Genomic DNA, 27953 nt, shown 5'->3' with positions numbered 1-27953 from the left:
AAGATCCGACTCATGTGAACAACTCATTCACGAATCGGACGTCTGTAGACTAGTCACGTGACCGACATTGTCTTATTTTTTTCCTCACCGAGCGTTCGGTTGAGTGATACGGGAATTTGCGCTATTTACTCGCTATAAAGTGCTTTGTTTCGTTGACTTCCTCTTTGTTTTATATGTACTCGATCTTCACATAGATGCCGGGATTGAAATAAGAGCAGGAAATCTTTTGAGGAAGTGGAGTGACAGCGCCGCTGTAAATCAAGATGGCAGGTAACGTGCTTTAGTATGTTTATTTAAAGCTTTATGAGGCGGTTTAAAGAGAATCTGCTATGTTATCACTGTTGACTTTAATAATTTTTTATACCATTTTTACATTTCTGATGTTGTAAGAACAAAGGTCCCTGCCTGGGGAAATTTTAAGTGGATTAACACTAGTTGCGAGTTGGGGAGCTAACGGTAACATCCTGGGGTATTATAAAAAGTAACCTTACTGTAATAAACAGCTAGGTTTAGCCAACAAGGTAATATGTGATGTATTAAATAATTTATGGTGGAAATTATGTTGTACTTTGAATTAAATAGTACATACCAATGTAGTTTAGTTGACTGGAGCTTGACTGTCAGTTTGTTAGCCAGCCTGACCACCGGGGTCGATTCCGGTTAACACGCTTGGATAACATTAGCTTATAACCTTTAAAACGTACAAAATACGTGTCATACTTTAAGTACAGCCTGTATGCACTTTTACACTACAACATAAAGTGTTTCACACACACCGTGCCCTAGTAACTTACTGTTTAGCACGCAATGTCATGTAGTCATTTAAAGTTACCCTCAGTTGACAAGTGAGATATAGAGTAAACTAACATTGTGATACATGTTAAGCCTGTGTCATATAAGCTAGCATACTATCTTACGAAAATAAACAGCAGTTTTTGGACATTATGAGTGTTTTTTTTTAAGTTAAAGGCCTAAAATGCTGTCCAGCTTGGTAGCTTAGCTAGGACTGGGTTGTAAAAGACACAACCCAACTTTATGTGACAGATGCCAGCATGACTTTAAACTGACAGTTTATCTTCTTAAACACTTTTCACAAGTCAGCCTTTGATTTGAAATGTTGTGTTTGTTTCCCCAGGTCTGTCTTTATATTTTGAAGATGGTCATGATGATTTGGATGACTGTGAGTATACAGAACTCTTCAGCAAATTTTATCAGTGCGAATCTTATATATGGATTTGTTAATCTTATATGACCTTTTAGGAAAGTTTTATTTATCCTCAAATATTGATTAAAAGTAAAAATTACTTTGATTATTAAACTCAAGCAATTGTAATGCATTTATAAATACAAAATATAGTGCAAAAGACATTATTTCACAATACTTTTGTCATGGTAATATTTGCTGTACTGTCGAAATACTGATTTGAATAGAAAAAACCTTTGAGAAATTACGTTAACAGAAATGTTTTTTTTCTTAAATAAAAACCAGAGAAAAGAATATTTGCTTAATTGTGGTGAAAATGTTCATTTTTTACCCCTAAAATATTAATGTTTGTTTAATTGACTTTATAATATGATCTTTCAATGATTTTAAGGGTTTGTTCACACTGTAGGTTTTGATTTAACTAATAGAAACTCTCGTGCAATGTTTAGTTCATCTGTTGTGATTAAATATAAACACTGCCATCTGAACTGGTGCACATCAAAACACTGACAGAAAAATACTTTTAAGAAATGAGTCTGCTTTCAAACAAACAGTGGTGAACTGAAATATGAATGAAACATGAACCAAAGTCAGCTAAAGGAACAAAAACAGGACATGACTTAAGCATATCTGTTTTTGTCTCATGATAGTTGCAGTGTTGAAAACATACTTTAATTAATGGTAGATTTGTTGGTGATATTAGGAAATGTTTTTATTCGGGAAATGTTTAAAAGGGGTTTTCTGAAAGAATTTTTACCATTGATCAAACTGAAACAACTTTAAGACTTTTTATCAATGTTGTTATTTGTATATATTTTTGGACAATGAACGAATGATTAAGAAACCGTTATAATTGCAAATCACATATTGAATATTTAGTACAAGTATTGCCATGAAGAGTCAATGTTGCTGATGTGGCATTTTGCCCAATTAAATTCAACACAGACATTGGAAACGCATTTTCCCCTCCATTTTTAGGTTTCATGTTTAAAATGACAGCTGAAAGATCCAGGACCAAATGTTTAATTTTTCTTGTTTTGATCTAGACCAGTGGTTCCCAAAGTGGGGGTCATGGGACAATGAGGGGAGATGGGGGCCAAAAATCTAATTCATTTTATTAAACTATAAGAAATACCATAGTTTATCCATAGCATACAGAAGAAGAAATAGTAGTTAATTGACACATTAGTAAAACAACATGCAAATAAAATGCCATCAGCCTTTTAAATATTAATAGTATTTTTTTTTGCAACCCCTTTTAGTACGTTATATTAAAATATCAGATACAGCACATTTTAAAGCACCAGCTTCTACTTTCTGACACCGTTACGGCAATCGCATACATAAAAAAAAAATACAGGCCACAATTAAACATGGAGGATGTTCTCTGAGTGGTGTTCTCCAAAATTAAACAATGAATAGCTCCGTTCTGTGCAGGGTTTATGCCCAGCAAACAATTTTGTGTTTAATAGACGACTAATAACTAAACTTAGGCTGTCAGTGAAATTCTAATAGACATCTAAGAATAGCTCAAAACTAGACTAGTCGTCAAATAGACAGATTAGACGGACTTTAAATGTGTAGTCATTTATTTCTGTTTATTTGATGACTAGTCTAGTCTAGTCTTGGCCTTTTTTTAGACGTCTTCACTGAAAGCCCAAATTTAGCCTCGTTTTAGCCAAGACAACTATGTTTAGACATCTTTTAAAAACAAAAAATGCTTGCTAGATATTTTTATTATCACCTCAGAGGATATTAAGGTCACGAGTCACTGGCATTGTTATTTAGGGGGTCACAGGCTGAAAAGTTTGGGAATCCCTGTTCTCTTGACCAAAAAAATCAAGAAAGCCGAACAAGACTTGTTATTGCACTTAACAATCTTTCCTAGTTATTCTACAGACAGCTAAAGTGTAACCATCTTTGCAGGCAGAAGTTTATTGAATGAAATAAAAATTGATTTACTGTTCTTTCTACAAAAAATAAACCATTTCTCTTTTCATTAGAGTGGATTTCTAGTTCAATTTAACTGATTTGTCATTTGATAGGACCAATACACTGCATGTTAACTTGTATACTTGACCATTAACTGTCCCTATGGGTCTGTCTTGCAGTTGGATTCGATGACTATGGTTCGGAGTGTGAAGGGATTCGGATAACAGCATTCCTGGATGCAGGCCAGGATAATCTCACCCCTCTGGGCCGGCTGGAGAAATATGCTTTCAGTGAAAACGTCTTCAACAGGTGAGATGTGAAGCTCTGCAGTGTGAAACCAGTAACTGTGAGACGTGTTATGTGAGACCTCTGTGTTTTCCTCTGTCATGCAATACTTGGTGTTTTTTTAGGAGTAGTGTAAGATGTCCATAATGTAACTATCACTTGAATTCCAGTGTGAATCGATACAGAAGAACTTTTATGGCACAATGGTGGAACATGAGTTTCAAAATGTAAAGGCTTAAAGTACACCTGATATTAAGTTAGACCAGAAATAGCTGTAAGGAGCCAAAATTGTCATTGCAGAAGAATTTGGCTCATACTTAAAGCTTCTTATGTTATTACTGATATTATAGCTTGAAATTTGTTGGAAATATTGCGTTTAGACAATTTTGTGGTAAATTCTAATGTTATTGTATGCTTTATGTATTTTCAGGCAAATTGTGGCTCGTGGATTGCTGGATGTTCTCCGGGAGTTCAGTGCTAATGAAAATGACTTCATCAGTGTCATGGAAACGGTTGCCAGGATGTCTGAGGATGGAGGTTTGTATGGCTTTAGACTTTATTTGACTTGATTCCGTATGGTGGAACTCTGTGTAATGTCATAAATGTAATGCGATGTTACAGAACCGACAGTGCGAGCAGAGCTAATGGAACAGGTGCCAAACATTGCCATGTTCCTCCATGAAAATCGCCCCAATTTCCCAGAAGCTTTCTCACGGTACCTGGTTCCCATAGTGGTCCGCTATCTTACAGATCCTAATAATCAAGTGAGTTTTATTTAGCAAAAATATTTGTCCTGTGAGATGTTCTTCCTAATGGATGAAATAATTACAGATTTTTTTTTTGTTTATTTATTTGTCAGTATTGTTGTTGTCTGTATTTTTTTTTTTTGTATAATGTTTATTAAGAAACCTATGTTTGTAAAATGTCTATTGAATAAATGATATAGTGTATAATATAATACACACTACCTGACAAAAGGCTTGTCGCCTATCCAAGTTTTAGGTTGGTCATTGTGTATCAGAAGTGGCTAATATGAAAGGCAAAGGCCTCTAGATTACGCTTATTTTACCAAAATAAAATATGATCATGCCTTGATTTTTAATTATTAAATTAAGACAGTAAGATCTGACTTTGTTTAGACAAAAGTCTTGTCACTTAACAGAAATAATGTACAGTATAGAATATAAAGTCATGGTGCAGTGGAAACAGAATTAATATTGTGTCTGACTCCCATGAGCTTGGAGGACTGCATCCATACATCTCTGCAATGACTCTAATAACTTAATAAATAACAATATGGAATAGCAAAGAACATTCTTGTAGGACTCCCAAAGTTCATCAAGGTTCTTTGTATTCATCTTCAATACCTCCTCCTTCATCTTACCCTAGACGTGCTCAATAATGTTCATGTCTGGTGACTGGGCTGGACAATCCTGGAGCACCTTTACCTTCTTAGCTTTCAGGAACTTTGATGTGGAAGCTGAAGCATGAGCAGGAGCCCTGTCCTGCTGAAGAATTTGCCATCTTTTGTGGTTTGTAATGTAATGGGCAGCACAAATGTCTTGATACCTCAGGCTGTTGATGTTGCCATCCTCTCTGCAGATCTCTCGCACGTCCCCATATCGAATGTAACCCCAAACCATGATTTTTCCTTCTCCAAACTTGCTGATTTCTGTAAGAATCTTGGGTCCATGCTGGTTCTAGTAGGTCTTCTGCAGTATTTGTGATAATTGGGATGCAGTTTAACAGATGATCCATCAGAAAAATCTGCCTTCTGCCACTTTTCCAAATGGCATTGGAATGGCATTAACATGGCATTAAAACATCAATAAATGTAAATAAAATACATTTTTATTTTAAAGTTTAATTATTTGCCTTTTTTTAGTTCAAGAATGCTTGAGCTTTAGTGTTTTTTTTTACTTTATTTTTTAAATTTGTTTATGAAAACATTACACTCAATAGCGTACATAATTTTTATTAACAAATATACATTATCTCGGTGTTATTACCTGATACCACCCAGAACATGCACCAAAACAATGGCAAACAAAACAGCAATTATACAGCATCATCAAAAGAATCTCAGCCAGAATATTGGAATATTAAGCAAAATAGTAGACATGTAAAATGGCAGGAGAAAATAAAATATCACAGAAAAAAAAATTACAGAGCCTTGTAAATGGATCCATCTGAGGAAGGGGCCCCACATATTGTCATGAATCTTCTGTTTGCCAAATCTAGAAAAGTAATCTTTTCAGCTTGAGGGCAGAAACCATTTCAGCTAACCATTAAAAAAAAAAAATAAGAGGTGTGGTGGATTTCATCTCCATCAGAATCACTCTCTTTGGTAGCACCATGCCAAACATAAGAGAGGGTTGTTGATTTTTTGGCCAAGTTAGAGTCTTATTCAAACAATGCTAATTCCACATAAGTTTTAATGACTTTTTTGAAAGCCTGAGAATAAAGTCTGAAGATACTTTTCCAAATTTCAGATGCTTCTGGACAAAACCAGAATATATGACCATAGGTCACACAAAGGAGAGATAGAAGAATACAGCTTATTAAGTTTGGTTAGTGTTTTCGATTGAAAGTGCTTTAAAGAGGAACATTCAAAAATGCTGAGAAACATTTTTTTGCAAACATCATACTTTGCTTAATCCTTTACTGTTGACATGCTGAAAACTTTAGGGTTGAATTTCTAAACCTTCCTATTGTGTAATGATTCTGTACTACCAACAGATCATACCTCTTTTGTAATAAACTGTACATTTCACAACAACTATCAGATCACTTAAGCTATGTTCACTTTATTATTCATAATCTGAAGACAATATTAAAGTGGTTAAACTTATTATAGATCCTAATACCTCATTGTTGTTAAAATCTGTCTTTGTTTTTCCTTAGGTTCGAAAGACGAGCCAGGCTGCTTTGCTGATACTACTTGAACAAGGTTTGATGAGTAAACCAGATATGGAAGGAAAGGTCTGCCCTGTGCTTCTGGAGCTCACTGAACCCAGTAGTGAAGACGACCTGAAGATCGAGGCTGTAGCGGTAAGCTTTTGTGTTAAAGAGATTTATAGTTCACCCAAAAATTAAGATTTCCCATTAATTTACTCACCCACAGGTCATCCAAGATATAGGTGCTTTTCTCTCTTCAGTAGAACATTACAGAAGATTTGAATCTGAATCCATGGTGATTCATATAATGAGATCATCTTTTGACATAAAAAATAAACACATACAGACGAGTCCAAATTAATAGCTGACACACTGAGGCCTTGTGAAGCAAAATTATCTGTCCATGTAAGAAATTAAACGTTATTTACAATATTATTATGATCCACAACCTGGTCAAACAGTTCTAATCATAATCATGTTGCTTTAATGATGTTTGCACAAGAATACACGCTTGAACGTGAGCTCGGGTGACTCATTTTTTCAATAGATATTTGTGATTGTGTCATCAGCCCTTGTACATTCGTCTTTAAAGCGACAGGACTACAGTCTGACTACATTTGCACCTAGAACTGTTTGACTAGGTTGATAATATTCAATTTCTTACACGGACTGATCGTTTGGCTCAGACCTCAGTGTGTCATCAGGAGCCACAGCTATTGATTTGGACTTTTTTGTTTGTGAGATTTTTAACCTCAAAAGACTATCCCTATTGACTGCCATTTATATGAATCAACAAGAACCCTTAATTCAGCTAAAAATCTTCTTTAATGTTTTACTAATAAAAAAAGAGCACCTTCATCTTGGATGACCTGTGGATGAGTAAATTAATAGGAAGTTTCATTTTTGGGTAAACTATCCTTTTAAAGATAGAGCACTGCATTCATTGGACTTTTCATCGTACCTTTAATCCAGTTGGGATGAAGTTTATATCTTCATGATGTCCTCCAGGCTACTGTGCTAATTGTTTTTGTATGATTGGGTTGAACTCTTCACGTTTTGGTGCAGATCATGTGCAAGCTGGTGACCATGTTGACTAAAGACACGGTGGAACATCTTTTATTGCTGCGCTTCTGCGATCTCTGCAGTGACACCAGATTATTTCAGATCCGCAAGGTAATGATGCTCTCAAATGATCCAACCTGCCCATTTATCAGTTAAAACTTCTAAGGTAAATTATTTTATATTGTATTTAAGAAGAGGGTTTAAATCAAAAGAAAAGATATGCTGATCGAAGTGAAGTGTAGGTGCATTTTGTAATGTTAATGCAATTTGTGTCAGTGTTTTACACATGATGTACACAATAGAATGAAGTCAAAAATTGCTTTAAAAAATATCTGTGTTTTATAAATGCAACTTATAATTTGTTCGTTATGCAATTGTTTAGTGTTTCTCTCTCTCTCTCTCTCTCTCTCTCTCTCTCTCTCTCTCTCTCTCTCTCTCTTTTTCTCTATCTCTTAATCCCGTTCAATTCAATAATTGCTTGATTGGCATGACAAATGTTGTGTGTGTGTGTGTGTGTGTGTGTGTGTGTGTGTGTGTGTGTGTGTGTGTGTGTGTGTGTGTGTGTGTGTGTGTGTGTGTGTGTGTGTGTGTGTGTGTGTGTGTGTGTGTGTGTGTGTGTGTGTGTGTGTGTGTGTGTGTGTGTGTGTGTGTGTGTGTGTGTGTGTGTGTATATATTAATATATATATATAAATATATATATATATATATATATATATATATATATATATATATATATATATATATATGTATGTGAATATATGTATGTATGTATGTATGTATATATTTATATATATATATATATATATATATATATATATATATATATATATATATATATATATGTATGTATATATATATATATATATATATATATGTATATATATATGTATGTATGTATGTATGTATTAATATGTATAAGTTTAATTAAATAAGCATATAAATAATATATCATATTCAGTATATTGTATTATCATTCAATATATCATATCATTCATAAATATTGATAAATAATAATAGATCAGAATAAACTTTCTCTATCTTTATCTCTCTCTCCAATTCAATTTAATGATTGCTTTATTAGCATGACACATTTTACAAATGTATTGCCAAGGCAGTTCTAAAGTTTACATAAAGTAATATACATATATATTTAAAAACTAAAAAAACATAGTAAATAGTAGTATAGTATAATAATATATAGTATAATAATAGTAATACTACTACTACTACTAATAATAATAATAATAATTAAACAAGTAAAAATATTAATAATAATAATAATAAAAATAATAATAATAAATCTGAATAAACTCTACATTTAACAATTAACATTTATGGATAAAACAGTAATAATAATAAATAATAATAATAATCAGTATATTTACAATGATTCACTAATAATAATCTAGATGTCTCTCTCTCTCTCTCTCTCTATTAAATGTTCACTTATCAAGGCTTATTACAGTAAAAATAGCAATATTGTTAAATATTACAATATCATAACATAGAGACTCAATACAAAAGTTCTCATATTTTTACACAGTGGTGTTTACTACTGCACTTCAAAAAAGTATGAAAATATCATGTTTCTGTATTAATAATATTCTATTGTTTTTGAAGAGAGACAGAAATGACAGTCCTAAAAACGAAATGAATGCAAATGCCTCACAAAACAAGCTTGCAGTTTGCTGATTGCATGTGCATGTTTTTGACTTGTTTTGCCATTCAAATAGCTGCAGGAAGGAGAGTCAGGCTTACATTGTGTTAAAGCAAGTTGTGAAGAATGTTAATCTACTTTTGCAGCTCGTGCTGCATTGGCAGCTAGCTATGCTGTTTGTTTTGCAGCAGGCGTCTTTTTACAAAATAACAGAAGACCAAATCTGACCTCATTTCAGATGTCTAAACCATCTATTACACTTTTTTTGTGTGTGTGTTTCTCACCACCAGGTCTGTGCAGCAAACTTTGGCGAGTTTTGTTCTATTGTGGGTCAGGAAGCCACAGAGAAACTATTGGTGAGACTTTTTGTACATGTGGCTTGTGCTTGCTTGTATATATTTAAATGCAGGGCTAAAATGTAATTATATAAAGAGCTGCTTGTACTAAACACACAAAGTCAGTTTTTGTCTTCACATGACATCCTACTGTTTTAACCAGGCCTCTTTTTTCGTCCTAACCTCAGATGCCGAAGTTTTTTGACCTTTGCTCAGACAGTCTGTGGGGAATTCGGAAGGCCTGTGCAGATTGCTTCATGGTTGTTTCAAACTGCACTTCTGCAGAGGTGCGACGCACAAAATTGTCCCCCTTGTTCATCAACCTCATTAGTGATCAGTCACGCTGGGTAAGTGCAAAAGCAGCACACATTAACACTGTGCTCTTACATGCCGTGACTCAGCATGTAATTTATGTACTCACTAAAGGCAAACATGGTTTATCTGATGGTTAGCATACAGCAATGTGGAGTTGCACCTTTTTTCTCCCTTAGTTTAACATGCTTTATTACATTTTAGGAATTATACGTTTTTTATATAAATGAAAGCAACATCTGCTTTTATTCTTTTTGTTAAGTTTTTTTTTTTGTATTTGTTCATTTATTTCAGGTACGCCAGGCTGCATTTCATTCTCTGGGTCGTTTCATTTCAACATTTGCCAACCCTTCCATCACAGGATTACATTTCTGTGAGGATGGGACACTCCGTGAGATACCGAAAACCTTCTCAGAGAGGTAAATTAAAAAGGTTTCATGGAGAAAAAAAAAACTACATTTGCTCGTGATTTTTATTTAGTTTTTTTTTTCCCTTCTTCTTCTTCTTCTTCTTTTTTTTTTTTTTTTTTTTTTGGATCTGATCTCTATTCCAGAATTCTGAGCATTGACCAATACAGATCCGATTCCGACACTGTGCCAGTTTTTTGTTGTTGTTTTTAAGCATAATACAGTTTCTATAGTTCTGGTGATAACTTAAATAATATATGTTCTTTAGTAAAAATAACAGTCCCATAAGCCTGCTGTATATGACAGATGAGACAAACTAACTAAAAACATGATGCTTGCTGCAAACTAGGCTACACTATTTAAGCGTTCGTTATGACATTGATATGATCTGTTGTGGTTCAGCTTATGTTTCCTTTTTTAATATTAAGATTTTTTTTATCTGTAATTGGCTTCCCTAATCGTTGGTTAAAAAAATCTGCCTTTAGACAAAGCCTGATATTTTCCTGCAGGTTTGAAGCAGACTAAACCAAACCATTCAAGGCCAGTTTTACTTAATAATCCTTCGCCTAAACTCGCCACTAGTGAGATGTAGAAACTAAAAGCATGTCTTAAATATATATATATTTTTTTTGGTCAGAAAAAATCTTTTTTAAATCAATTTCGTTTGGTATAATTTGTTGATTTATTTGAATGTATTTTTGTTGGTCAGTTATCTTCAAAATAAACAAGAATATTTGAGGTTAAGTTCAAAACAAGGTACGTTTATAGGCCTATGCTTCAGCGCACAAACTATATATATATATATATATATATATATATATATATATATATATATATATATATATTATTGTTGTTATATATATATTTATATATATAATGGCCATTAATATAAAATAAAGGACAAGTTTTTTTTCTGTCTTTTGGTTCAGTCTTAAATTATCCTGTGAATGTTAAGTGAACGAAGAATAAATCTATTTATTACCTTCCTGATCAAGACTAAATAAGCAAGGAGAACCAAGCCAGAGTTGTGAACACACTCTTAGTTACTTTAAATATTGATTTATACTATTATTCACAACTTGACTTATTTTAATGATTTATTTTTTACTATACTACTATATTGGTGAAGATTTGCATTCTACTTAAGGTTCACAATTTTATGCAGCAAAGCAGTCTTCAACACTCATAATACGAAAGATTGCAGTAATAATTCAGAACATTCAATGTAGGAATATTTTACCTATACATTTTCTAATAGAAATTGTTTTAATAAATGTCTAAAATCTAAATTCTGATATTTATTTTCATAATATTGCTGTTTTTATAGTATTTCTAGCAAATAATGTTAGTCTCAGTGGTCATAACTTTAAATATATATTTTTTAGGTTTAACTTTTGAGCAGTAATGTGGTAACTATTATTGTTAATAATTCAAAAACATCTTTACAAAACTAAGTTAATAAGTCTATCAACTCAGAATGAATCTCTCCTGTCTTTGCAGTCATGGTATGGAAGTGACCAACAGCAACTCCAGTAACAGCCGCAATGCCTCCATCATTGGTTCTCCAAACACTCTCATTCAACCCCGTTCAGAATCACTTGAGTTCATTTCAGACACGCACATTTCACCGTCACATCCTCCAGAAGGCCATTCTCAAGAAAACTCCACCAGCCGGAGCCAGTATGAACGCTCGGCCCCTTTATCCCACCAGCAACTGGACGACAACATGATGTTCAACTCCTTCAACTTTTGGAGACCTCCACTACCTGACATCACCCAAGACCTGCAGCTGCTACAAGGGCAGGAACGAGATGTGACGCTCGAGGAAAAAGAACAAATCACGAGGGAAACAGAAGCTGACAGGAAAGACATCGTGCCAAGTTTAGACGCACAAGGCCCAGCCACCAGCTCGCAGATCCAAAAGGTTTTAGACTGTCTTCAACCTCATCTAGATGATCCAGACGTGCAAGGTGAATTTCAAAAAGAGCTCATGTTATTTTGCTTGTTTCTAGTGGAGGACAACATTCGCAAATACTCAATGTACAGGTTTAAGTGAATTTTCCTGATTCTTTACGTGTCCTAGTCCTTCCCCTGAAATGTGGGATGTTGACGCACATTGATCGTTACAAATATGATGATAGTGCACACCCCTGCTTTTCTCCAAGTCAGTAGTTATTTATTTCCCAATGTGTTTTCCACTTGCAGCACAAGTGAAGGTGTTGTCGGCTGCTTTGAAGGCTGCTCAGCTGGAGAGTCAGACGGAAGACGCTGATGATTCTATGTCAGAGAGTAACGGCTCCACGGGCTCCCCGACATCGGAGGAGCTCAGTGCCATGAGTGAACTCTCGCTGACAGACGCTCAGATCTCAGACTCGCCCTCCACGTCACCTGTGCTGGTGGATGACTCTGAACACAGCAGCGAGGTGAGAGAACAGCTTTCTTTCTTATTGTTGAAATGTGCAAATATTATAGCTTTGGAAATTAATAGCATATACTAAGGATTTCCTGGTTGATTCAGTTTCTATATACATTTTTTTCATTTTCATGGTTGCGGTGGTTTTTCTGTTATGTTAATTTGTTAAATGTGTTTTCTTTAAGTGAATATAATGAGAATGTCATTGACTACGTTTACATAGACATCAGTATTGTTTGCCTTAATCTGAATAACACAATAATCTGATTAAGTTGTTTATATGAGCTGCTTTTAGAATGTTCCTTTCATGATCCTGTTTTACATGTTTTAGTACATAATTCTATTAACATCATTGGGTTACCACGCTATCCACGTTTTCTCTGGAGTTTCACGAAATTTCATTTTTAATTTTAATAATGTGCCATCGCAGCTCACCATCTGCAATTTTATGTAATAAAAGTTGATAAATCATTATAGAGAAATGTAAGGCTGTTAATGTATTAAACATCTTAAATGCTATTTTACATTGTATTACCTTTTGCAACTTTTTTGATTATGCACGTTTAGTTATTTGTTAAAGAGCCCATATTATACATGAAATAGGGTCATATCCTGGTTGTAAGGGTCTCCAACAACAGTCTAATATGCATGCAAGGTCAAAAAACACTTTCATGGTCTTATAATCTGCATTTATTTTTACCTAATTATCCCAGCGACTCCTGTATGAATCGTCCAGTGATTCATTTGTTCCCAAACCCCTCCTTAGCGCGGAGCTAATCTGCGCTGATTGGACCGATGACAGTCTGTCGCGATTGGTCGACTGCCTTCAGTCAGAGAGGGAAATGCCCAATAGCTAATCAGCAATTTAAAAAGTAATCACAGTTCATACACGCTCGATAGTATAGACGTGGATTTTAGCTGCCACACTATGGCGAGTGGATAGTGCCACGGATAACCGAACGAAGGAGACAGTCGTGTACTCGCCATACCACACACACACAAAAACACACACACACCTCCGGATGACAACGCTCCCTTCAGCCCGCACCCGCCAGGTTTTAGCCTGAGAACCCGCTCCGTTTTCTGCCCGCCGCGCCCGGTCCCGCTAGAGCGGAGAACACAACCAAAAATCACCCAGTATACAGTCCAGACAGCCAAGCTGTCGTTCGTTCGTTCGTTCGTTCGCTCTCTCTCTCTCTCTCTCTCTCTCTCTCTCTCTCTCTCTCTCTCTCTCTCTCTCTCTCTCTCTCTCTCTCTCTCTCTCTCTCTCTCTCTCTCTCTCTCTCTCTCTCTCTCTCTCTCTCTCTCTCTCTCATACGCGCGCGTGCGCACTAACACACACACAAGCACCACGCAGACTCTCTCTTTCTAATTCGCATAGCAATATCCGTGATATTGCTAGACAGCCCGCTCCCGTCCCAAATTAAACCCGTTACCGACCGCTCCCGCGATTTATTCGGAAATTTATTCCCGCGGCTGTCCCCGCGCCAGATTTCTGCGGCGCGGGAATAAATTTCCGAATAAATCGCGGGAGCAGAACTCTAGCACGGAGCTCCATAAACAAACAGCACGCGTCGCGTTTTGAACGTGACTTTGCACGCGATAAGATCAAATATCCAGTTAACCTGATACAGTACACGCGGTTACAAGTAACAAATCACAACTAAATACATTTGCAAGCAAGAGTAAACGAGGCAACAACTTTAACCGCACGTACTTACACTTGAGAAATGGAAGAAACCCATCCTGACGTCCATCAGTTACTCTTTACTGATCCTTCCTTTAACAAACTCAGATGAAGTATTCTTTGTAGCATGTAGCTTCCAGAAGTTTCCAACTGCTTGGTTATAATGCTGATGTTTCATCTTTGGGTAGAGACTCAATATATCCATCTGCAGTGTGACTTCAATCGACCGGCATGTTTGTGTGCGTGTGTTTGTGGGTGTGCGTGTGTTTGTGGGTGTGTGTCTGGGTTTCTGCGTCAGAGGGCGGGGCCTCAGGTTTGAAATCTCCCGGGTTTGCGCGTGCACGTGAATAACTTGGTTTCGTTCGTACGTCATGGCGAAACACCTAATGAGTCGGTATCAAGGCGACTCGTTTGAAGCACTATGAGTCGACTCTTTTATAGATGAATCAACCGTTTTAAACACTGTATTCTTACAGATTTAAGCCTTAGCTGGATACTTCGCTTCACTTAGAGCTGTGTTACACACTACATGGAGGGGAATTTTCAAAAACCCATAATATGGGCTCTTTAAAGTTTGCCTGAATTTAATCTGTCAATATTGGGATGCTGTGTAGTTTATGTAGATTCAATAAAATCCTGCTAAAACTGCAGTGACCAAAGGAAACATTGTTATTTCTGTTGTTTTATAGGTGCCACCTCCTGGCGTTAGCATTTTTATTTATTTATTTATGATTCGTTTCTTACAATCAGAATTAAATGTACTTTTAAGTTAATAAGTTAATGTCGCCAATGTTACCGGTCTAAACCTAAAGTGTCGATGGAAACTTAAAACCTTTAGAAAGAGCATTAACCCTCGAGTACTGTTCAAATTGACTACCCTTTTGTTATGTTCGTGGCTGTTTTTGCACAGTTTGCTTTTATTAAAAGCACATTTTTTTTAATTGCAGACACTAAATTATCTTTCATTCTAGATTGTTGATTGTTTTCCTTGTTTGGAAGAGGTCCAGTTTGTCATTTTTACTGTTGATCATCAGTTGGCAACGTTAACCCTTTAGATTGGCCTCTTTTATATGGAGTTCTTTGGAGTAAAACAGCATATTATAGTGTGCGTTCATAAATACACACTAACTATGTTTATTATGTTCTGAGGGGGCTTGTTCCCCCCCCCCCCCCCCCCCCGCCCCCCCCCCCCCCCACATATTCCTGTAAGTGTGCAAAGGTCTTTCTCAAACTCTCTCTCTCTCTCTCTCTCTCTCTCACACACACACACACACACACACACACACACACACAAACACAAACACACACTATACTCCATATAAAAGCCAGAAACTAAGCTTTTTTTGCACTGCAACTGATGATCAACTGTAAAAATGTCAAATTTGACCTTGTCCCTACAATCAAGAATGCATATTTATAGTGTCATAGTTTTGCTAATTCTATCAAAAAATGTAGTTAAAATGGAAGTCAATGGGGCGAAAACAGCCACCAACATTATGAAAGGGTGGTATCAGAGTGTATCGAGGTTTTGAAAAATTCCAAAGCATTTTCCCAAAATATGTCAAAATAAGATTTATCACTAAAAATCATTGCATTTGCTGTAAAACAGAGAAAGTTGTGGCCAGATTGAGCCTCAAAATCACCCCAGAGTGGATGAACACATCCCATGCAGTACTTAAGGGTTAGAAAATGGTCATTCTCTGGTTCCTGTATGTACAGTACACTGTAGAAAATTCCTCATACATGCTAATGTGTACACACAGGAGTCAGACCTAATAGAACATGTGGAGGAAGACAAAGACTCGGATGCAGTTAAAGCATGTGAAGAGGAGAAGTCTAAAGTCCAGGTAATGCACTGCTCTAGATAAGTAACCTATGAAACCGAATCCAAAATCCATATGCCGGGGTTACAGTTAGCCTTTATTTTCAGATTGTTGTACTAACCACAGACTTAAATTGTTAATTGACTTTCAAACTATTAATGACAAAACATGACACGTTGATCAACTCTGAAGTTTGCTAACTGTCGTTGTTTGTGCCTTAGAATGTAATTCCTCAGCAGTTGCTGGATCAGTATCTGTCTATGACAGACCCCGCGCGAGCTCAGACCGTGGACACTGAGATTGCCAAACACTGTGCATTCAGCCTGCCCGGCGTCGCCCTCACACTGGGCAGACAGAACTGGCACTGCCTCAAAGACACCTATGAAACTCTCGCATCAGACGTACAGGTATAGAGATCTTTAAGGATAAATTATCATTGCCTGGTTTTGTAAATGTGCTAATTATGAGGTCTAGACACACAGTCTGTCTTAAAATGGCATTTGTCAAAGGAAGTGCTACAGTGGAAGGTGCAGATGTGTTAGATGTTGAATGTGTTACACTCAGGGTTCATACGTTTATGGAAAACCTGGAAAAGTCATGAAATTTCGACATGGCATTTTCCAGGCCTGGAAATCTTTTGTAAAAACAGCAAAAACCCACAAAGTTTTGGAAAAGTCATGGAAATTAATATAACAAATATCTGTATATGGCAGTTCATTCCGCTGTGGCGACCCCTGATTAATAAAGGGACTAACCCGAAAAGAAAATGAAAGAAAATATCTGTATATTTGAATTAGGGTTGCAAGATATTGCAAAAATCTGACATTACCATATTTTGTATTATTGTGATTATTTCTTGCGATGTGAATACAATTTCATCAGATGATTTAACAAGTTTATTTGGATTGATCAGGGGGATTTTGTAGAGGAGTAAATCTCGAATAATATAACAAATAAATTAGAAGCATAGATAAATAAAATATAGTAAAGATAAAAGTGAATGATAGTTTTCTTGTATTCACTATTCAGGTGCAGATATTAAATAATCAACACTGCATAGTCTTCATTTTATATTTATCCTTTATTAAAGTTACAAAAATTACTTGTGGTCGGATGTTTTAAAATGAGAAATATTGAAATGTTCACACAATCACAGGCCTTAAAGAGACAGTTTACTCAAAGATTAAAATGTACTCATTGTTTACTCACACTTCACCTGTTTTAATACTATAGGAGTTATTAAATGTTTGTTCAGTTAAAAAAGAAGAACAAAAAGAAGAAAACTCTTTTAAAATAAATGTTTGAAACAAGTTAAGTGTGTAATAAAAACGAGAGGTAATTTTTGGATGCACAATCTCTTTAAAAATGCATGCAGATGATAAACTTTTAGTCCATTATGATTTAACTCTATATTAATCTATAATCCCAACATTGCATGCTGCAATGTGTCTATTTCGGATGCACATATTGTGATATCGACGCTGATATTATATATTGTGCAGCCCTAACTTAAAAATAGGTTAGTTGTCTCTTCTGTCCTTGGCCAAAATCTTGCTCTCACATTTTTAGTGCTGTGCAAGCAATATCAAAATCAATTTGACATAGATATAAAAATAAATTTGAACAAAGTACTTGAAAGTTCTGGAAAAGTCTTGGAAAAGTCATGTAATTTTTGTAGTAAAAATGTGGAGGTGTGAATGCGTTACATGTTCAGTGTGTTACAGTGGCATCTACAAATGCTTTACATATGTTGAATGTGTTGCAGTGGAAGGTGCGACGGACGCTTGCGTTCTCCATCCACGAGCTGGCAGTGATTCTGGGTGATCAGCTCACCGCAGCTGACCTTGTGCCCATATTTAACGGTTTTCTCAAAGACCTCGATGAGGTGCGGATAGGAGTCCTCAAACACCTGTATGATTTCTTAAAGGTGAGTATTTCTTTTTTCTGTTCTTTTTTTTACAACTTGCATTTTTTTGACAGCCTTACTTATATTTGACATATTGAGCTAATTAAGAGACCACTTACAGTTCTCAGTTTTTCTGAAATCACTGCTTTTTAGGTACATGTTTTATTAAAATTGTTGTCTTTGTTTTATTCTGTAAAGGTCTAATAACATTTCAAATAAAAAAAATATTGTCAAGTAGAAGATTTGTTGTTTCAGAAAATTACTATCTCCGAATTAGAAATATTGTTTGTTCAGATTTTATTTTTGTAATTTAACGTTTTTTTTTATATAGCTTCAATTTATTCAGGTAATAAACTGTTTTGTTTAAAAATGATATTAAGACACTGTTTTAGGGCTGTGCAATTAATCGAAAATCCGATTTTGATTTCGGCTTCTAATGATGATGAAAAATCAATAATCGAGATAAACGATTATTCCATCATATACCGCCCCCTTTCCACTTGTACACGTGTTGCTCTGCAAAGCTCAGTTCCACATGAAAACGACTAAAAGCATGTGCTGTGATGTAACTTTTGCAGCACGGGATGCGCATCATTCATATTTTTAAAAGCGCGAAAGAGCACGTGCAGTTATGTGTGTGCACGCCACACGCTTAGCCTCAGACAGCAGAGCACATACACACACATCTAACGACATCTTAATGTGAGCGCTTTAATGGTCAAATACATGCACATTTGTGTCAGAGTGTGGTGTTTAGTGATTATTTATATTAACCCTCATTTGTGTAATAAACAAACAAGTTGAGAACCAAAAGACACGTTAAAGAGAAACCATATCAGAGCCGCACTATTCTAAAGTGACAGCGTGCGGTATTCCTGCTGCTGCCGCCTGTTTTTATTATTAATCATCAATAATAAAATCAAAAATACAGTGAAGATGCTTAAAGCACAGTTTAATTATAACAGATTGAATAACTCATCTCTAATAACTGATTTCTTTTATCTTTGCCATAATGACAGAACATTTTATTTTGCTAGATATTTTTCAAGATGCTAGTCTTCAGCTTAAAGTGACATTCAAAGGCTTAATTAGGGTAAATAGGCAAGTCATGTATAACAATAATTTCTTCTGCAGACAATCAAAAATATATATTGCTTAAGGGGGCTAATAATATCAAGCTATTAAAACAGGTTTCAAAATATTTAAACCTGCTTATATTCTAGCTGAAATAAAACAAATAAGCCTTTCTCCAGAAGAAAAAAATATTATATAAAAAATACTGTAAAAAAAAATCCTCTGTTGAACATCATTTGGGAAATATTTATATATAAAAATAAATTCACAGAAGGACGAATAATTTTGACTTCAACTTATAATCGTTTTGAATAATCGTGATTACAATTATGTCCAAAATAAACGTGATTATGATTGTTCCCATAATCGAGCAGCCCTACACTGTTTAATAATTCTTATTTAGCTTGCACATTTTTATACAGATAATTGCCAAGGGAAATTTATTTTAAACCTTAAGGGCCATGAAACCCCCCTCTTTCAGTTCAAGTTTACCTCAGAATTTGTTCAAAAAGTGCATCATGATGGGCGTGGAGCGCTGTGAGCAGAGGGCGGAGTGGGCGTGGTCAGAAGAGCAGGGGAAAAAGAGGGGAGCGAACAACTGTGCAGTTGGCTCACTAAATGAGACAAACCGTGAGGAGACCCATGATTTTATAGTTTACAAAGTTAAAATGCAAAGAAATAAACAATAATTTAATGTCCTGCTACATATGTTATTTGTAATTTTATATACACAACCACCGTCTATATCACTTTAAAGCTAATCATGTTTATATAAACACTATAAATGAGGGCTTCTCTCTTCAATCCCCGCGTCTAAATGCATTCACAGTGGAGCAGTGCAGCAGGGGTCTTTGCCTATTTATTTCAACCATTAGCCCTGCCGTTAATCTGGAGGATTTTAAAAATGGGCAAGCAGCAGATATAGGCGATCTGTGTAAATGAGAACGAACTCGGCTGATAAAAGTCTGCCATTCTCCAATTCTTATTCAGCTCTCCCGACAAAAATGACTGCTGCACATAAACAGCTTTGCTGTATCTGCCCTGACAGCATCATGGGGAAAAACAAGCAACAAACCCTGTGGATCATGGAAACAAACACATACGACCCTTCATGAACTGCTGTACTGCATGCCGTCCATTGACGCGGCCTCACCCAGTCATTGGGTCTCACAGCTTGGCAGATCTGCCTTGCCTTCATAAAGCACATGCTCTCATGAATAATTAAGAAGCAGGCTCTTCTCATAGGAAAATAAAACTCAGCTATGAGTAATAATGAGAAACTGACGCATCATCACTTCGTTAGCATATTTGCGCTACGTCCAGGATTTTGATCCCTCCCCATAAAATATTTGAAACCCGAAAGATGAAATTAGCTGACAAAAGCTCAAAATTATCAATATTTCTGCACAATTAAAGCTGACAGGTGCTAACTTTGTCTTAACTTATGCTTAACACACAAATCGGTTAAAATCTAAAAAACAAAGTACTCCAGGGTTTCTTGAACCTTTAAGTTTAAGCATTATTTTAGGTCATCTTGTATCAACTATATTTTAATCACTAAACATTTCGGCGGCATTTTATTTTACTGTGATTAGTCTAATCTCTTACAAAGACTTTAAGTAGTGATAGCAGTAAATCATTCCTAATTGCAAGCAATCAACCCTAAACCAAACCTTACGCTAAGTATCTTACAAAGTATTTAATTCCACTGTAACAAGCACACAATAAAGTGAAAGCCAATTGTTTTATTCAACAACCACTCCATCTTCCCTGTCCTCAAAAGTTATTTGTGTGCCCTTTTTTATTTTTATTTTTTTAGCTTCTTCATGCCGAGAAGCGGCGGGAGTATCTTTATCAGCTGCAGGAGTTCATGGTGACCGACAACAGCCGAAACTGGAGATTTCGCTATGAACTAGCCGAGTATGCACTACTTTACAAAAAGCTTCATTTACACGGTGTCCTTTGAAACCTCCAGGCGTGATCTCACTCTCATGGTATTGTCTTTGTATGTGTGTTCAGACAGCTTATCCTGATCATCGAGTTGTACAGCCACAATGACGTCTATGACTACCTCAGACAGATCGCACTTAACCTTTGCTCTGACAAAGTGTCAGAAGTGCGGTGGATCTCCTACAAACTGGTGAGACTTGTTTCCTGTGGCACATTTGGAAAAAACAACTCTCTGCTGGCTTTATTGGCTCCATTGTTTTTCAGTGGGGCTGATTCAATGATTTTTTGTTGTCTTGTGAATGTTTGTCAGGTGGTGGAGATCCTGCAGAAGTTGTATTCCTGTGAAGCTCATGACTTGGGACTTAATTTCATTAATGAGCTCATTATGAGGTTCTGCCACAGTCCCAAATGGGTCGGGCGTCAGGCATTTGCTTTCATTTGCCAGGTATGATGTTTGACTTCAAGAATCATTCAAAGGATTTACAGGGTTTCTTTTTAATCTTATTCATTTGTTCTTCACATTTGTTCGTCTCTTATTTTGTGCTGCTCTTTAACTTTTTAAATGAATGTTTTACATAGAATAGTCATGATGTTTCTTGACACACCGAGATGGATAAATCTGAAATGATGAGAGCACCATAATAGACTATAGTGCAGTTAAGTGTTAGTCAGCTGGTGACTTCTTTATATTGTCACTACACTAAACTTTCTTAATGCTTTCAAAATGAAAAACACAATATGTACGGAAACAAAGTAAGTTATTTTATTTCATCTTGCCTGAAATGTGGCAGAAAATTACTAATATTTTATGTAGTGCGATCATTTTTACCTGGTGTCCGTGGGGGTCTTATAAGTTGATAAATCAATTTAGAGAAGTTTTTTAACCCTTAAAAATATTCTAAAGTCTTAAAGTCTCAAAGTCTGCTGTTATACACGGTATTAAATTTCTCAGAAATTTGCGGACAATTTAGATTTATATATATATATATATATATATATATATATATATATATATATATATATATATATATATATATATAAAACTATATATTTGCATAATAACTGTTATATTAAACAAATATCATGTATATACACACACAGTTGCAATCAGAATTATTAAACCCCCCCTTAGATTTTTTTCCGCTTTTTTTAATATTTCCAAAATTATGTTTAACAGGTCAAGGAAATTTTCAAAGTATGTCTAATATTTCTTCTTGAGAGTGTTTTATTTCGGCTAGAATAAAAGAAGTTTAAAAAATTTTTAAAAGCTATTTTAAGGTCAAAATGTTTAGCCCCTTTAAGCTATTTTTTTATATATATATTACTACGCATGAATGCATGCATACATACATACATACTTACATACATACATACATATATACACGTGTGTGTGTGTGTGTGTGTGTGTGTGTGTGTGTGTGTGTGTGTGTGTGTGTGTGTGTGTGTGTGTGTGTGTGTGTGTGTGTGTGTGTGTGTGTGTGTGTGTGTGTGTGTGTGTAAAGAAAAGAATTGCCATGTAGTTTTATTTATTTTGTTATGTCTATTTTTTTTTTGTTTATGTAATTTAATTTCACTTCAAAAGAACTAAAGTCTGACATCATGGGGTTTGGATGTGAAACCTCTCATGTAATGTTTAATAGTATCTTATTGTGTATTGTTTATTGGGATGTTTTCTGTCTTTCCATATAGGCGGTAGTGGAGGAGGACTGTATGCCCATGGACCAGTTTGCCCAGCACCTTCTGCCCAGTCTTCTCAGCCTCTCATCAGATCCTGTGCCCAACGTCCGTGTGCTGGTGGCCAAGGCTTTACGGCAGAGCGTGCTGGAAAAACGTAAGACACACACGCACAAAACTTAAGTTGAAGATGGCTAGTTTTTTAACTGTTCACAAACCTTAAACCTCGCTTAAACGTTTCTTAAGGGTTATTTTAGGCTCCAGTTGTATTTATACAGAATTTGATAGAGCAGAGTACAGCTGTTTTAAAAAGCAAACAGCGCCATCTGCGGTTAAAAACTTAAATGAGTATTAATTCAAGAGTGAATAGTGATGCATTTTGAAAAAAATGAACCGATTTCTCAAACATTTTCATCACATTTCTCAAACAAACTATAAAATGTTTTATTAAAGCAACATTAAGTAGCGCTGCACACTGTTGAAAAAAGGTGACATTAAGATTTTTTGTATTGCTGCAATATACATTCACCGGCCACTTTATTATTTATTATCGTTAATGCACATTTCTAATCAGCCAATCACATGGCAGCAACTCAGTGCATTTAAGCATGTAAACATGGTCGAGAGGATCTGCTGCAGGTCAAACCAAGCATCAGAATAGGGGAGAAAGGGGGTTTAAGTGAGTTTAAACATGACATGGTTGTTGGTGTTAGACGGGCTGGTCTGAGTATTTCAGAAACTGCTGATCTACTGGGATTTTCTCACACAACCATCTCTAGAGTTTACAGAGAATGGTCCGAAAAAGAGAAAATATCCAGTGAGCGGCAGTTCTGTGGGTGCAAATCCCTGATGTCAGAGGAGAATAACCAGACTGGTTCGAGCTGATAGGAAGGCAACAGTAACTCAAATAACCACTTGTTACAACCAAGGTATACAGAAGAGCATCTCTAAACACACAACACGTCCAACCTTGAGGCGGATGGGCTTCAGCAGTGAAAGACCACACCGGGTGCCACTCCTGTCAGCTAAGAACAGATAACTTATGCTACAATTCTCACAGGCTCACCGAAATTGGACAATAGAAGATTGGAAAAATGTTCTGTTGTGGCATTTGGATGGTAGGGTTAGAATTGGGCATCAACAACATGAAAGCATGGATCCATCCTGTTTTTTATCAACTATTTCAGGCTGCTGGAGGTGGTGTAATGGTGTTAGGAATATTTTCTTTACAAACTTTGGGCCCATTACTACTAATTGAGCATCACGCCACAGCCTACCTGAGTATTGTTGCTGACCATGTCCATCCCTTTATAAGCAGTGTTCCCATCTTCTGATGGCTACTTCCAGCAGGATAACACACCATGTCATAAAGCGTAAATCATCTCAGAGTGGTTTCTTGAATATGATAATGAGTTCACTGTACTCAAATGGCCTCCACAGTCATCAGATCTTAATCCAATAGAGCACCTTTGGGATGTGGTGGAACGGCAGATTAACATTATGGATGTGCAGCTGTGAAATCTGCAGCAACTGTGTGATGCAATCATGTCAATAAGGACCAAAATCTCTGAGGAAATTTTCTAGTATCTTGTTGAATCTATGCCATGAAGAATTAAGGCAGTTCTGAAGGCAAAAGGGGGTCCATTACTAGTAAGGTGTGCCTAATAAAGTGGCCTGTTAATGTATATCGGGATATGAATCTAATTTTATAAGATCATTTAAGTAACCCATTAAACATCAATTTACATTGATCGAGAGTGTATATGCATAAAATTTAATACAAAAGAGCAAAGATACTAATAAGTAGTTCTTTATGGTTTTCAGACAGTCCGGAGATGCAGAAATTCAAAAGGCGACTGTAAAATAACACTATTCAGTAGTCAACATTTGAAGTAGATTAAAACCTTTTCATCAAAGTTGTCCTAAAACTATTTAACAACACCTATTTCTTATTTTTATAAACCTTTTGATCCACTTCAAATGTTCACTACTGTACTCAATATTTGTTGACTAGTCAGTACTGTAGTATTTATTCATTGTATAACTTAATACAATTATCATCATGATCAGTTGTGGCCCAAATGGTTTAAATTTGCTTTAAATTCTATGTAGTCACAGAAAAAAAAACTTTCGCTCTATTAGGGTTAAACTTTTGATTTGTTCAGCATTCTGCTCGAGTATAATCCCAGATCAACGTTGCCGATCCTGCAACCTGACTATTGCAGACCTCTCATATTAGGATATCGATGCTGAAACGATATATTGTGCAGCCCTAATATTTAGCTTAAATCAGTAGTCATGAGTACTGAGTGCCTTTTCTGTATACGCTCTGATTTCAGCGTATTTCAAGGACCCAGACAGCGCTTATTCGGATGAGCTGGAGAAGACTCTGTCTGTGCTCCGCAATGATGAAGACAGAGACGTGCGCTTTTTCGCCACACTGGATCCCAACAGAAACATTATGGACACCACAGCGTTGATCTAGCACCTTGTACAATCCGCACATGTGAACAAGCACCAGCAGGAACAACACTAAACGGATTCACAGACGAGCGTTTACAAATAGGAACTACTGACCAAGACCTTCGCATACACACACACACACACACACACACACACACTCACACACCGTTTCCTGTCCTAACACAATCCACATAATTAGTATATGCATATATTATGCATTGTTTTGATTTATACACAAAGTGGGCCTCATTCATGAAACTATCTATGGAACTATAAGCAATGAGGTGATGCAGATTTACTTTCCATTGTGGTTTTTATCCAGTTAGATGATTAAATCATGAGATATTGGAATTGAAAATCAAGGAAACTTTTCATGCGTGAGGCCCACCTAAACTCTCACTCACACAACAACCATTTCACCTCTCTGAATGGTGCAAGGTTTCATTTGCACCTTCGTGGCAGCGTAAGTATGTGGATTGTGTCATTTCTCCTCATCAAACCGTTCTGATGCGACCAGCTGCCCCTCCAAAGCAAACTGTACATTTCTTTTTTCTTTCTTGTGGATTTCTTAAAGCTAAAGGACTAAGAAGACAAGCAGACTGACACAGTGAAGTGCTACTAACTCAGGGAGACCTGAATTGTTTTTGTTTTTAAAGCTGCAATGCCGTAAAGTGGTATCGAGCTGAGCCCAAGTGATGATGCCTCAGAAATGTTGCTGCGTTCACCAACCTCCTGTTTACCCAACCCTCAGGATGCACACAGACTGTGGTGGAAAATGAGTTATTGCAGCTCAGGAGCCCCCCCCAAAAAAACTCCCTATCCTTTTTGTAGCTCGTCCTCGTCTTCCCTGATTGGTGGAGAGCGGTTTTATTCCTCGCCGTTTTATTAATAAAAGGGGCCAGTATTTTAGAGGCATGGGAGGTGTTAAACCAGTGCTTTCCAAGCAAACTTTAGAACCACTAGATGAAACTATTTATCAGGCTTTAAAGGAACACTCCACATTTATTTTGGAAATAGGCTCTTTTTACAAGTCATCTTGAGTTAAACCGTTTCCTATTTTTAATTCCATTCAGCCAATCTGGCTCTGGTGAGTGCACTTTTAGCTTAGCTTAGCATAATTCATTGAATCGGATTAGACCATTAGCTATATGCTCAAAAACAATTATACCTTCTGTTCAAAGCTTGACTGTTCTATAGTTAATTCGTGTCCTAAGACTGACAGAGAATCGAAAGTTGATATTTTCCTGGTTGATGGGGTTATAGGAACTATACTCTCATTCTGACCTAATAGTCAAGTGGCTTTGTTGTCGTACTATGGCTGCAGCAGGTGGAATGATATCATGCAGTGTCTGAAAAGAGTCCCCAGCTAGGGAACAGTGCTACATAATATCATTGCACCTGCTGCAGCCATGCGACTACAGCAAAGTTCCTTGATTATTAGGTCAGAATGAGAGTATAGTTCCTATAACCATATCAACCTGGATAATAGCAACTTTTCATTTTCTGTCAGTCTTATTAATGGTGAAACTACAGAACAGTCAAGCTTTAAATAAATCCTTTATCCAAACACTTTGATTTTTGAGCAATGCTAATGGTCTAATCCGATTCAATGATGTATGCTAAGCTAAGCTAAAGTAAAAGTGCTACCACCAGACCCATGTTGTGGCTGAATGGATTCACAAATGGTAAAACTCATCTGTTTTACTCTAAAGTAGAGTGTTGTGTTCCTTTAAGACTACAATGACATTTGATTTGTCAATTGTGAACTCGACCTGCAGATGGCGCTGACAGGTTGTCTAAAGCGAGCACACTGTTTAGTCAGATTTGCACTAGTTAAATCAAAGCACGCCATGATTCCTCTTATTCCAACAGATTTGCTTTCAGATTAATAAGCTATTGCGCTCTTGAAGTCGGACCATCCGTTTTTATTAAGCATGGCGGTGCTGCTCTTGGCATCGATTAACTCTCTATTAGATGCTGATTGGTTATCGGCATGCCTGTTTAACTGTTTAAGTATTTCAATTGCGAGACCGGACTTCCATCAGCATACAAGGGCAAACTTTGCCAGGAGCACTTTACTGTTCATTAAGGGTTTAATGGAAAGAGAATGACAGGTTCTTTTATATAAATAATAATAATAATGGTAATAATAAATCTGTTGGATCGTGAATTTTTAACAAGGCGACTTTCTTGACCAAACTCAAGTGGTGCTCGGATCCAGTGCGTTTATTCTCACAGATGTGTGTGTATATGGATTATGTTTATGGAATGTGTAAATGGAATTGTTTTTAAGAAAATATATTAGGTTTAGTCTAGTTCTGAAATGCAGCCTGTGATCAAATCGCTGATATGATTTTATTGATGATATCGGCAGGATTCAAGGCCAGTTTTTGTTCTTTCCCTGTGGCGAAGATTGATTTGAGGTTGTATGAAGGGGGACGTTGTTTTCCTCGTGTTCTCATGTGTGTTTGTGTGTCTTTTTTGTTTGTCCGATTGTTTTTCTTCCACTTATATGGACCCTGTTAATAGTAGATTTATATTTTGTTAGATTATGTTTTCTCCAATAGGTTGTTTTGTGTGTGTGTGTGTGTGTGTGATTTTCCTGAGGCACTGACATCACTGATGTCAAAAGCAAAAACCACTTCATCTGTCTGCGTATGTACTGATCTACTGGAAATGTTACACGATTAAGAAACAAGCTTTTAATTTCCCCCCCCAATCTTTTATTTTTCTCATTGTATCATGGTTAAAGATTTTATATCCTAACCTTTCAGGTTACAACCTTTGTAATTTTCTGTGCATCTCTTTTAAATACATTTTATGTATTGTTATTTTTAGTATTTGTTAATTAAAATAATATAAATTTGAAA

At 36.1% G+C, this 27953-nt stretch overlaps 1 protein-coding gene across 1 annotated transcript; it reads left to right on the top strand.

Moving 5' to 3' along the window:
- Nucleotides 1–69: 69 nt before the first annotated feature.
- Nucleotides 70–27953, top strand: ppp4r1l (protein phosphatase 4, regulatory subunit 1-like). Its single transcript, XM_073954621.1, has 20 exons — nucleotides 70–270; nucleotides 1136–1180; nucleotides 3316–3445; nucleotides 3852–3958; nucleotides 4043–4185; nucleotides 6326–6472; nucleotides 7385–7492; nucleotides 9330–9395; nucleotides 9563–9721; nucleotides 9981–10105; nucleotides 11594–12063; nucleotides 12299–12516; nucleotides 15957–16040; nucleotides 16238–16423; nucleotides 17782–17943; nucleotides 20816–20916; nucleotides 21016–21136; nucleotides 21257–21391; nucleotides 22636–22777; nucleotides 24960–27953. The coding sequence occupies exons 1-20, from the start codon at nucleotides 264–266 to the stop codon at nucleotides 25103–25105; spliced, it is 2802 nt and encodes a 933-aa protein (XP_073810722.1). The 5' UTR covers nucleotides 70–263; the 3' UTR covers nucleotides 25106–27953.

The sequence above is a fragment of the Danio rerio genome, chromosome 6, assembly GCF_049306965.1.
Source record: "Danio rerio strain Tuebingen ecotype United States chromosome 6, GRCz12tu, whole genome shotgun sequence".
Classification (NCBI taxonomy): domain Eukaryota; kingdom Metazoa; phylum Chordata; class Actinopteri; order Cypriniformes; family Danionidae; genus Danio; species Danio rerio.
Note: the sequence above shows the minus strand (reverse complement) of the source record. Positions and strands in the feature narration are given on the sequence as shown.

Excerpts from the sequence above, each read along its gene's own strand:
- ppp4r1l (XM_073954621.1), top strand. Across the intron at positions 7,493-9,329 it reads GATTATTTCAGATCCGCAAG|GTCTGTGCAGCAAACTTTGG; the intron begins GTAATGATGCTC and ends TCTCACCACCAG. Across the intron at positions 9,396-9,562 it reads AAGCCACAGAGAAACTATTG|ATGCCGAAGTTTTTTGACCT; the intron begins GTGAGACTTTTT and ends TCCTAACCTCAG.